Source organism: Aethalodelphis obliquidens, unplaced genomic scaffold, assembly GCF_003676395.1.
Source record: "Aethalodelphis obliquidens isolate GAN/ISIS:26980383/991018 unplaced genomic scaffold, ASM367639v1 scaffold113, whole genome shotgun sequence".
In the NCBI taxonomy this organism is placed as follows: Eukaryota; Metazoa; Chordata; class Mammalia; order Artiodactyla; family Delphinidae; genus Aethalodelphis; species Aethalodelphis obliquidens.
In genome coordinates this window covers 2,158,816-2,171,847 of record NW_020838057.1, presented here as the reverse complement: position 1 = coordinate 2,171,847, position 13,032 = coordinate 2,158,816, and the positions used below count along the sequence as shown (strand labels likewise).

Sequence of the window (13,032 nt, the reverse complement as noted above, 5' to 3'; positions counted from 1 at the left end):
AAATTAAAACGGGCAGAAGACGGCCCTCAAACCCCTATTCGAGATCTGGTAAGGATGGCCTTTAAAGTCTATAATGGCCGTGAGGATTTGGCAGAATCCAGCCGACAGGCTCGGACGCGCCAGAAGGTGGCCCTCCAAACCCAAGCTCTTGTAGCCGCCCTAAGGCCGGCCATCTCTCATGGATCACAGCATCCACGGGGTCCACAAAAGGCAACCCCGCCGGGGGCTGCTTCAAATGCGGAAAAGAAGGCCACTGGGCTCGCCAATGTCCCAATCCCCGACCTCCTTCTAAGCCCTGTCCCAAATGCGGGCTAACAGGCCACTGGAAGAGTGACTGCCCTACGACTGGCCCTCCCTCAGCGTCTCCACGCGGGGGGCAGGCCGACCCAACGGCATTACCACTCGAACTGCTGGGATTGGCTGATGACTGACGGCGCCCTGACTCGAAGACCCCCATCACCCTCGCCGAGCCCAGGGTAAAGCTACAGGTAGCGGGTACGTCCATCTCATATGTGGTGGACACGGAGGCTACCTATTCAGTCCTGCCTACTTATTCCGGGCCAGTTTCTCCTTCCCAGATCTCGGTCATGGGTATTGATGGCAAACCATCCTTCCCACTCCAGACAGGTCCACTCCCATGTCATATCGAAGGACTCCCTTTTACTCATTCCTTCTTAGTCATACCATCCTGCCCAGTTCCCTTGCTAGGCCGAGATGTCCTTTTCCACTTAGGGGCCTCCCTCCAGCTGGTTAGACTTGACCCTAAGGTCCCCTCCTCCCAACTCCTGCTTCTTCTTCTCGGCCTGTCTCTAGAACCCTCCCCCTCCTATTCCCCTCTTCCAATCACACCGAACCCAATCAATCCCCAAGTCTGGGATACTTCAAAGCCCATAATAGCAACACACCATTCCCCCGTTCTCATCCACCTAAAGGACCCCTCCAAATTTCCATTAATGCCCCAATTTCCCATCTCTGAGACTCACCTTAGGGGCCTACAACCTATTATCACCAGACTCCTAAACCAGGGACTCCTCATCCCCACGGACTCTCCCTGCAACACCTCCATCCTGCCTGTCCGCAAGGCCTCTGGGGATTATCGCCTGGTCCAGGACCTCCGACTAATCAATGAGGCCATAATTCCTCTCCACCCAGTAGTCTGGATCCCTAACTTTGCTCTCCTCGCTAAACCCTTATATCTAGCCGCTAAAGAAACCCCTCAAGGACCCCTCACCTCTCCTTCTGCCTTTTGACAGGCCTTTCTCACCCTCCGTAACGCTCTGATATCTTCTCCCATTTCTCTGCCCAACCCAAACCGACCTTTTCACCTTTTTGTGGATGAACGGGCTGGAATAGCCACTGGACTCCTTGCCCAGCCTGTAGGGCCTTCCTACCGTCCCGTGGCTTACCTCTCCAAACAGCTGGACCCAACCATTCGGGGATGGCAACCATGCCTTCGGGCCCTAGCAGCGGCAGCCGAACTGACCAAACACTCAAACTGACTCTGGCTCACCCACTAACCGTGTTTTCCTCCCACCGGCTGGTCGACCTCCTAGGCCACAAGTCTCTCTCCCTCCTGGGCCCCTCCCGCATCCAGGAGTTCCACCTTCTATTCATTGAAAACCCAGCTATTTCTCTTGATCTCTCCCCTCACCTGAACCCGGCTTCCCTCGTGCCTATCTCTGGCACCGGGGGTTTTCCATCGCATTCCTGCCCTCATGTCATAGAACCCTTCAAACCACCAAGAGAGGGACTCTTTGACACCCCTCTTTCAAATCCGGACCGCACTCTCTTTGTGGACAGTAGTTCGATACTCAGTCCTGACGGATGCCGACGGGCGGCCTACGCGGTAGTAACCATCTCAACCATTATCGAGGCCAACCGCCTCCCAGAAGGGACAACCTCTCAAAGGGCTGAACTGATAGCACTCATGCGGGCCCTCGACCTCTCTAAGGGCCAAAGGGCCATCTTTCTCCCTATGGTCGCAGGCATTTCCCTCGCCTCCTCTCTCGTTGCTGCGGGCATCGGGGGAGGAGCCCTAACACACAGTGTCTCAACATCCCGTGACCTAGAACAAAAACTCCAGCTAGACATCGAGGCTTCTGCCGCCTCCATCACCTCCCTCCAGCGCCAGATCACCTCAGTAGCCCGAGGTGCCCTCCAAAATCGACGAGCCCTGGATCTCCTGACGGCCGACAAAGGAGGTACCTGCCTCTTCCTACAGGAGAAATGCTGCTATTACATGAATGAAACAGGACTCGTCGAAGACAACGTAAAAGCCCTCCATCGCTTAAGAGAAGAACTCCAACGCAAACACCAACAGTCCACCTCCCCAATTCCCGATTGGTGGCGATCCACCCTCTATACCTGGCTAACACCAATCTTAGGCCCCTTAATTCTCATCTGTATCTTGCTCACGTTTGCTTCGTTTTCTTAGGTTCCTTCGCAGGCGCATGGAGGAAGTCTCTCGGGTGGCCACAACCCAAATGCTCCTCGGTCCTTACACTTTGCTTCCTACAGAACCCCCCTAAGCCTCGGACCTCTGGTCGCCCGACTCCCCTTTCGATGCCCCCATTCAGCATGAAGTAGTCAGAGATCAGAACGCCGCCCCATTACACCAAAGATGTCGGGATGTAAGGCCAACTGGCCCAAGGCAGGGGAACACAATCAGATTCACAGGTTGCATCAGACCGAAATTCTCCGGACCACCCAGTTCCAGAAACTACCCTGGAGACATTCCGGACCACCCAGTTCCAGGAACTGACCTGGGGACTTTGAACCCAGCCCAGCCTTCCCACCTTTCGAGGGGCGGGACTAACTGTCCCCCAGGATACCCGAAAAGACCACCAAATAAGGAATACCCTGCGCCCTCCCAGATTCACCACACCCCTTTCCCTTCTTCCCCTATAAAATCTTGCCCAATCCTCGCCCGGGTGCGACTTCTCTGGCCCCTTTCTCTCGAACCAATGAACCTCGCCCGGGAGCGCTCCCTAATAAAGCTCACTTGAAGCTTTCCTCTGTTTCGCGGTGCTATTTGTTAAAATCCGACCTTAACTAGCTCCACCGGCCCAACCAGGTGCCTTCCCAGGACTCCAGGGCTTTGGGGCTTTGGGCCACACTGGGTTCTTGGTGGTGGAGTCAGGGTGTGTAGGGGGCTGGGGTGTGGGGTGTGTGTCGGGGGGTGGCCTTCTCCGGAGGCGTTTCCAGTTCTCAGCCACGTAAAATACTTCATTCGTCCCAATGCACGCCGTCGCTCACATGCTGCTGGGACGTGCAAGGTGCACAAAAGACACGCGCAGAAACACGGGCCCCAGTCACACACTTGCCTCCTCTGCGCCCTACCGGTCACATCTCACACCCGCACACACTCTCCCCCCCCCCCATTCACACACGTACCTGCCTCCTCCTCCCGGTCGCACACACACACACCACGCGCTGACGGTCACAGTCGCCAAATCACGCGCGCACGCTCACGACCTCGCCGCCCCAACATGCAGACCGGGACGCTGACCTCTCGGCGCCTCCCTGTGCCCGGCTCAGCCGCTGCCGCCGCCCCACTCAGACTTTCTCCTCAGAACCGGCCAGACTCGCTCACGTCCGGGTTTCAAGTCTCGTCGGAAGTGGGCGCGTCCTCTCAGCGCAAGGGCCCTTGGGAAACGTAGTGCAGACAGGGGTGGCGGCGGCTTTTTGAAATCTGAGGACTACACTGCTAGGCAGGGTTCCTCCCCGCGGCCTGGTGATTACTGCCCTCTGTCCCCTATTGGTGCCTCCTGGTCAGGAACAGAGCTACCTAGAAGCCTTTTAGCTTCTGGGTCCCACGGCCTCCACGAAAGAAGCCGAGCCCCGGGGACTTCTGGGAGCCGTCGCCGGGCTCGGAGTGCGCAGGAGCAGCTGTCAGGCACTGAGAGCCGAGACCCGAGTAGCCGCTCACCCGCGCCTCGGCCGAAGGTGGGCGGGGTCGCAAGAACGTGGAGCGCGCAGGCGCCTTGAGCAAGGGGAAAGCCAGGGAAGTGGGCGGAGCTTAGGAGAGGCGGGTCTAGGGGCGGAGCCTTCGGGATAGAAGACCGGAGATTTGGATTTTGCCTGGTGCTTTGTGCACTTGCGGGTGTGTGTGCGCGTGTGCGTGTGTGTGTGCGCGCGCGCGCGCTCTGGGGTCTAGGGGAGGCAGATAATTTATTTCCAAAGGTCTACAGAGCAAGAGGAACTGTACTTAAGAAACGACGTCTTATGAGCCTCATCAGCATCTGTACTTAATTTACATGACAAGATTCTTGACTTTGAGCTGATGCTATAATGAGATGCGATTTGGGGAGGGGCCTTGGAAGCCGGTGATTGTTTTGTATGCCGAAGGGAAATGAGTCACCAGGGGCCGGAGGGCAGACTATGGTAGGCATCCATTAAAGTGGCTCCCAAATGATCCCCGCCTCCTGCTATTCATAACCTCATGTAATCCTCTCCCCTTGGAAGTGAGCTGGACCTAGTGACCCACTTTTAATTAACCAAGTACAAAGATGAGGGGATGCCACTTGTAATATTAGGTTACATAAAGGCTTCGGCTTCCACCTTGGGTACCCTTCTCTTGCCTGCTCACTTACAAGGAAGCCAGCTGCCATGTTGTGAGCTGCCCATGTGGAAAGGAATTGATGTGTCCAGCCAAAGGCCAGCAAGGACCCGAGGCCAGCCAACAGTTTTAATGAGTTTGGAAGATGATTCTCCTCCCATAAAGCCTTCAGATGACTGCTGTCTTGTTGAGAGACCCCAGGAGCCAGAGGCACCCAGCTGAGCCATGCCTGGATTCCTTACCCAAAGAAGCTGTAAGATGACAAATGTATGTTTGTCTTAAGCCACTAAGCTTTAGCGTAGTTTGTTACACAACAGCTAATGAACATACTATCACAGCCCTTACTCTGTGATTCAGTGAGTTAAAATAGGGATTCTGGGCTTCCCTCGTGGCGCAGTGGTTGAGAGTCCGCCTGCCGATGCAGGGTACGCAGGTTCGTGCCCTGGTCCGGGAAGTTCCCACATGCCGTGGAGTGGCTGGGCCGGTGAGCCATGGCCGCTGAGCCTGCGCGTCCAGAGCCTGTGCTCCGCAACGGGAGAGGCCACAACAGTTAGAGGCCCGCATACCGCAAAAAAAAAAAAAAAAAAAAAGGGATTCTATCAGTAGTCAAAGATACCACATTGATAGAACTACAGCAGCTGCTATCACAATTAAAACTCGTGTCATTACCTGCACATATGTTTATTTTTCACTCACATAATAATCCACTGCTGTTGCTCCTGAGTGACTGATGGCTTTCCTCCAAATAGCGGTTTAGCGGCCCAGAGTTCTTCCATCTTGCAGTTTTGCCGTCCCATACAATTGAGATTCTTCTTCTTCCATCTGGGTGGTACATCCTTTTCTTAATAACCGAGCCCAGAGTGACACACGTTTCCTATTCAAACCACAGCCAGAACTGGAAGCAATAGTGGCTGAGTAATGCAGGATATGCCTTGGCAGTCACATTCCGGAATCGACTTTCAGGCAACAGAAAGGGAAGCACAAACTTTGGGCAGTTGTCTAATCATATCATAGGTATCATTAACAAATGCTACATACCCAGGACCTTGGAAAATAACCATATGGGTTTGTGGTCATTGTACCTGCTACAAGCTACACTACATAAGAATTCCCCCATGAGCCCTCACTCTGCACAAATACGTCATTCAGGAATTCCAGTAGAAATGTTCAGCTACTGATTACAATCTTTCAAGAGTACTCAGTCTCCTTTCTGTTGACTCAAGTCGATGTGGGACTTGGATGCCATGCCATGGAGTGCTTCTAACTAAAACAAAACCCTAGTGCAGTTTCAACCTTGGGGATCAATGAAATAAGGTAAAAATATCAGATATCAGAACATTCTTAGGATTTCTGTGTTTATTGTGACATTTCATTTTATTCTCAAGATTACCTGTTGCCCTATACTCCAGCTATTGCACATGCCCTAGTTCAGTACACTTTCCAAATGTAATCACTGTCATGAGAAATCCCAGTACCTAAAGGAGACAGGAGATTTTTAATATGCTGGTACTTCATGTCAAAAGAACATAGAAAAACTACTAGACCTGACAGGGGAACTTGCAAAAGATAAGTCAGGGGTAGGGACATAAATGATCCAATCCAGCACTATAAACTCTTGAATTCTTTCAAGTCCTTATATATTATGCAAAGTAAATTCTAACCCTCGAGATGACATTTCCAAAAATGTGTCCTAGATTTTTGATATAATAAAGGATATTAAATATTTCTGGATGACATGAATCTCCTCCCTGTCTGCATTTCAAGACTAGAAAAGCAGACTCAAGAGTTTTGTCACAGATGTATGGCAAAGAAAATAAGTAGGGAGGTTTCTTAAGGTTTGAGAAAGTCAAAAGTTTTCTAAGATGCTTGAATCTTTCGTGATAGCCCCATTCCAGTTACATGGATTCAAATCTTTCCCCACACTTCACTTTCATCTAAGAGAAGTGGCGAGGTTGGGAATTCAGTATCATAGCTCAGCAAACACCTGGATCTACTGTTGCACTTGGGTTTCAGGATTTGCCAGCCCCGTGGTTAGAAGCACTTAAGAAGACTCCCAACACAATCATAGAAAGGTCTGACTTCAATGCCTTTCTTAAGGTCAGAATTTCAAGTGGCCTTTCACTTTTAATTATCTAATTTCATTGTAAACACGCATCACACTTACTTTTGGAGCTAGCATTGCTCACTGCCTTTAGTTTTTGGTAAGAGCTATCCAGCCCCTTGTGTGCAGTGAGCTTATGATCCTGCTACATCATGACTATCCTTTCCTAACACAACACAGGATTACAAGTTTCTCTGTCTTTTAACCTATCTCTTTCAATCAGCCCTTAATATTCTGCTTCTCTGTAGTCTGAGAATCATCCTCTAGTACCAATTTCTGTATGAGAATAAAAGATGACTCCAGCTTAGAAGTTAAATATTGAAAGGATACCAGATACCTTGAAGATTTAAAGAACCAAACAAAACTAGGATGTGAGGATGCAGGAATCATTTTAATGGATCAGACAGGTAGAGATGCAGAAATCTTTAGGCTGCTGCCAAAGGATGACTCAATTCCACATATTTGCAGTCCAGGAGTGATGTTCCATATCTTTATAATAGCTGTTACAACAAGTGGTCCAACCAATCAAAATGAATACTAAAAGAAAACATCCCTTATGGCCCATACATAAAGCCTAATATTTGCCCCATGTCTCCGGTCAAAATACAAAGAATGAAAAACCTGACTGGCTTAATTAGAGCCATGTGTGACTGGCAGTCCAACAGTACAATACAGAATGAAGGCAAAGTGACAACAAAGAGCTAGGAAAAGCATGTGTTAAAGACAAAAACAGATTTCAACATATATACTGAAAAATATATATATATAGACACACACACATATACACGCACACATATATATTCAATATTAATTTTGACTCTATGACTACAAGATTATTTTACACATAAAGTTCTGCAAATCACATATTGCATTTAATATATTGTAGACAGACAATACTCCATAGGAGCATATGTAGAGCTTAATCTCTTTCTGCTAACTGGACAATACTGTATTGAATAATCACAATTTAATCAATCTGCTTAGCAGGATACTGAAATCCTATTTATTGTAATTAAAAAGATTTTGCAATAAACATTATTTATATCTATATATTTATTCCATTGGGATGAAACTCCTAGATCTAGAATTACTGTTTCAAAAGGAATGCATATTTATAGTGTGGATAGGTCATGCCATATTGCCACCCCAAACAGGAGGAGACAAATCTACACTGGTAATGATGAACAACCTCCTGTTTTCCCACAGTAACTAGTATGGGAAATTAACTGCAGTTTAGATTTTAATCCATCTGCGAGTCAAGAAGATTCGTTTTAAATCTGTAATTTTCTGAGCAACAAGGTTAAGAACCTAACAAATTTTCTTTATTCGAATTCTTCCACTGTGACACGCCTGTTGGTAAGCACTGCCTAGTTCCCCGACTGCTTTGTGTCATAGCACTCTGTTCTTAAATGACATATTTTTTCATGTGTTGTGTGTATTTTCTGCCAGTTGCCTCTTACATCTTTTTTGACACGTTTCACCATATTGAAGTTTATTTAAATCTTTGTACAGGCCAGCTTACTCTCTTCATGTCTTCCAGGGCTCCATGTCCTACTCAGTAAAGCCTTCCTCCTTTCTGTGTTCGCCTCTAACATATTATTTCATAATTAGAGCCGATAAATACAACTGTATTATATTTCTCTGTAAGGTCTAGGTATGCTTCTCTTTGTGGAGAGTGGATAATCAATTGTTACAACATCATTTCCCCAATAATGAAACGCTAATCTTATTATATACCAAAACATTTTTTCAACGATTTTTTTTTTTTTCTGGCCACACCACGCGGCATGCGAGGTTAGCTCCCCCACCAGGGATCAAACCCGCACCCCCTGAAATGGAAGCACAGAGTCCTAACCACTGGACCGCCACGGAAGTCCCACCAAAACATTTTTTAAATGTCCTGCTATGTTTGACAAATCATCCTTCCTTGTGTGGTTTTCAGCTAAAACTGTCAGAGCAAACATATCCTACTGAGACTCTAATGGGAGTGACAATTTACAAACATTTTAACAGTATTACTTCATCTAGAAAAATACAGTATTTCTTTTTATTGACATTTCCTATTGTTCAACAGTTTAATAACATCCTTTCACCTCTATTCATAAGTTGCTTTATAGTTTTCCTTGTTTTTGATGGGAGAGTTGTATTATCCTCATAAAAATAATTAGAACCTTTTGTGTATTTTTCTCTGCACTGGAGCAGGAGTCGGCACGCTTTCTCTGCACAAGGACAGAGAGTAAATATTTGAAGTTTTGCAGGCAATACTGTCTCTGTTGCAGCTACTCAGGTCTGCTATTGTAGAGTGAAAGCAGCCCTAGGCAATATGTAAACAAATGAGCATGGCTGTGAGCCAATAAGACTTTATTTACGGACACTGAAATTTAAATTTCATATAATTTTCATGTTGTCTTAAGCTATTATTCTATTCACTTGTTCCTCCATTAAAATAATTTTTAAAATTCAGATCATGGGCCATACGAAACAGTCAGTGAGGCTCTGGCCATGAGTCATAGTCAAGATTAGTCTGCCTCAAGGTTAGTGGTTCTTTGAAACTTTAATGGAATTCACGCATAAACCCAGGTGACTTTAAATGATCAAATCTTGCCAAATTTTCTAATACATGTCAGAAGGTTTAAATGTACGCAGGTGAACCTTGTCTTCTCCTCTGATTGTTTCAGTTCTTTTCTTCCAGGTGGCCTCCTCACCCATGTTCTCTACACACTTTCTAAGACTGTTGTCAGATGTAATTTTCTCACCAACAAGGTCACAGCACCTTACACTTTATGCAGATAAATGAAAAGCTATAATACTAACTCAACATTATGGAATCAAGTTTTAAACCAGAACGGGCAAAGCCTCACTGTCTTGAAACGCCTGTTCCTGACCTAATATCCGGCTTCTCTTAGCTTCATTCTATGCATCATTTTCAGTCAGAGTTGCCTATGGTAACTTTTCAATGTCTGAAAACAATGTTTTTAAAAGAGCTAACATTACTGAACGCTTAGTATGGACCAGCCATTGTGCTACACACATCTTATGCATTAATCAATAAGAAGGATCTCAACATAAGTGTTTACATGAGGAGTAAATGAATTCTATTTTCACTTAAAACAAAAATCTTCACGTTCTAACTGCAACAATGTGAAGAACAAACTTGTACAGGACAAGAACAGAATAGACAGAGAGAGAACAGGTTTTAAACTGCTGGAGTGGTCTATCTGAGCCACAATGTCTCAGGACTATAGTGATGGGAGTGAGGGTGGATTCCAGAGAAACTTGGGTAACAGATCCACAGGATTTGATGTAGCAGGTAAAGAGGGGCGTGCAGGTGACTCTCCAGTGTGGATTCTCTGATGTGCAAAGTGTGTGCTCTGCCTGAAGACCTTTCTGCTTCTCTTATGGTTGTGGGGTCTCTCTCCCGTGTGCACTCTTTTGTGCTGATTGAGGTGTCCGATTTGGATGAAGGTTTTCCTGCATTCCTTGCATTCATACGGTTTCTTTCCAGAGTGAATCCTCTGATGGACGCTAAGGGACTGCCGATGGCTGAAGGCTTTGCCGCACGCACTACATTCGTAAGGTTTCTCCCCAGTGTGACTTCTGCGATGACAGATGAGGGACGACTTTGTCTTGAAGGCCTTCCCACATTCAATACATTCGTAGGGCCTTTGGCCAGTGTGAAGCCTCTGGTGCTGAGTGCAGGAGGAGTTGTCGCCAAAGGCCTTCCCACATTCCATGCACTTATAGGGTTTCTCTCCTGTGTGAACTCGCTGGTGTTGAATAAGGTGTGTGGTCTGGCTGAAGGCCTTCCCGCACTCCTTACACTCATAGGGTTTCTCTCCTGTGTGAGTTTTCTGATGCTGTGCCAAGTGAGCCTTCTGGGTGAAAGCTTTGCTGCAGACCTTACAAGCATAGGGCTTCTCTCCAGTATGAATTCTCTGATGGGTGGCCAGCTGGGAACTGATGCTAAAGGACTTACCACATTCCCCACATTCGAAGGGCTTCTCACCAGTATGAATCCTCAGATGGCTAGCAAGGTGTATATTCTGCCTAAAGGCTTTCCCACATTCTTTACATTTAAAAGGCTTCTCTCCAGAATGCACCCTTTGGTGCTGAGTGAGTGAGGCATGATGGCTAAAGGCTTTTCTACACACCTCACATTCGTACGGTTTCTCTCCTGTGTGAATTCTCTGATGGACAGTCAGGGATGAGCCATACCTAAAGGCTTTGTCACACACATCACACTTGTAGGGCTTCTCTCCAGTATGAATTCTCCTGTGCTGATTGAGTCCGATGTGATCACTGAAGGCTTTCCCACAGTCGATGCAGTCAAAGGGTTTCTCCCCGGTGTGATAATACCTCCAGTGACGGATAAGGGATGTGTTCTGTATGAAGGCTTTCCCACATTCCATACATTCGTAGGGCTTCTTGCCGGTGTGACATCTCTGATGTCGGGCAAAGGATGAGCCGTCACTGAAGGCCTTTCCACATTCCTTACATTTATAGGGCTTCTCTCCAGTATGAATTCTCTGATGCACGGTGAGGGATGAGCTCTGGGTAAAGGTTTTCTTACATTCATTACATTTGAAAAGTTTTTTTCCTGCATAGATCCCTGCATGTTTTATTACCACTGAACTTGGGGGGAAAGTTTTCTTAACTGAATCACAGCGGTGAACTCTCTCCTCTGAAATGTCCAAGTGGAACCATCTTCCAGATTTGTTATACGGACACTCTCTTTCCTTAGAGAGAGTTTTGTTGTGAGTGACTGCCTCCTGCCTGAATTGTGTCTTCTGACCTGCCAGCTTCCTTTCAAACAGACCCTCAGAATCCCAGCTTCCTCTGAAAGTGGAACTCTCTAGGTTAGTGTTTGAAGTTCTGTCCGTTACCACTTCAGCAAATGAATCCTGCTTCGGAAATAACTCCTGGGTCTCATGTATAGACTGCTGGCCTGAAAGATATCAAGAAAATAAACAAGAAACAAACATTTCTTTTATCATAGGCTGGGAGAAAAGGAATCTACTAAAAGGAAAACTGTGAAGAAACTCACTAATTGGTAAATTAAACCCTAATTAAACCACATAAATTGTGCACCTCTAAAACATGTGAACATGCAGTCTACAATGTATGTAAGACGACCCCAGACTGGATTCATACAGGAACCCAGAGAGGTGAATAGAAAAAAAGATAAATGTATGTGGAATCAGTCACACATCAGAAGCATCAGGAGTCGGAAAAATGTTCTGTAATCACATCACCTAAAAATACAGTCTATGACAGTCATTCTCTTCACCCTTTCTCACCCCTGGCTATGCAGCTTTGATGCCAGGGCAGTCATCATGTCACCAAAGTTGTTCCAAGAAGCACACCAAACACAAAAGGACAGTGTATTCTATGACGTTCATTAAGAGTCCTGAAAGCCCAATCACTCCCCTACAACCAGAAATGGTGTTTCTGTCAACTGTATCTTATTTGACTGATTTCAACAGAACCTACAGTGCCAACTGATGGCTAAAGTTCAGCGGTCACACAGAAATCATTTTTACACTGACCTGCTTGCTTCTGCAAGCCTGACAAAATCGTCACTTCTTCTCTGGCCATTTAAGTAATGGAATTTCTCATTCTGGAAAGACTGTTTCTATAAAAATAGTGAGTGCTGATATTATATTTAATTACATCATACACACCACTGATCGGGTATATGGCTTACCTCAGACTACAAGCTTGCAGGGAGGAATGATTATGTCTGAAATCCCTTTGCTAAATCACTTAGCATGTACCAAAAACTTGTGCAAGTAGAGCTATATCACAATAAATGTACAGAGATCAAAGTGGTGTTGGGGAGAGAGATGATGCAGAGAGCCAGATGTTTGGGAAAAAATGATCTTTAAAAAAGGAAAATAAAGTATTTTTTTTAATGGCATCTAAACACTGAAAGCTTTCCTTCTTAGGTCAATAACAAGACAAAGATACCTGGGAAGTTCCAGCCAGAGCAATTAAATAGAAATAAAAGGCATCCAAATTAGAAAGGAAAAAAAAAAACTGTACTTGCTGATGATATCATCCCATATATAGAAAACCCTAAACAATCCACAAGAAAGGTATTAGAGCTAATACATCAAGTCATCAAAACTGCAGTATACAAGATCAACACACAAAAATCAGCTGTATTTCAATACACTAGGAATGAACAATCTGAAAAGGAAATTATGAAAATAATTCCATGAAAAATAGCAGTGAAGGAATAAATTATTGAGGAAAAAAGTTACCTTAAAGGGTGCAAGACTGTACACTGAAAACTACAAACACTGCTTAATAAAATTAAGAGCCAAATAAATGGAAAGACATCCTGTGTTCATGGATAGAAAGACTTAATAAT

The 13,032-nt window shown here is 46.1% G+C and overlaps 1 protein-coding gene across 5 annotated transcripts in view; it reads right to left on the bottom strand.

Annotated features, from left to right (window-relative positions):
* The window catches only part of LOC113615167 (zinc finger protein 470), a 90,661-nt gene that overhangs the window by 60,901 nt on the left and 16,728 nt on the right, over positions 1-13,032 (bottom strand). For 2 of the 5 annotated variants that reach the window (XM_027097266.1, XM_027097267.1), the window contains one exon: positions 7,032-11,604. In XM_027097266.1, the coding sequence (XP_026953067.1) occupies positions 9,899-11,604 (1,706 nt within the window). In that variant the 3' untranslated portion in view covers positions 7,032-9,898. The other 3 variants (XM_027097272.1, XM_027097269.1, XM_027097271.1) reach the window with 3 other exon arrangements.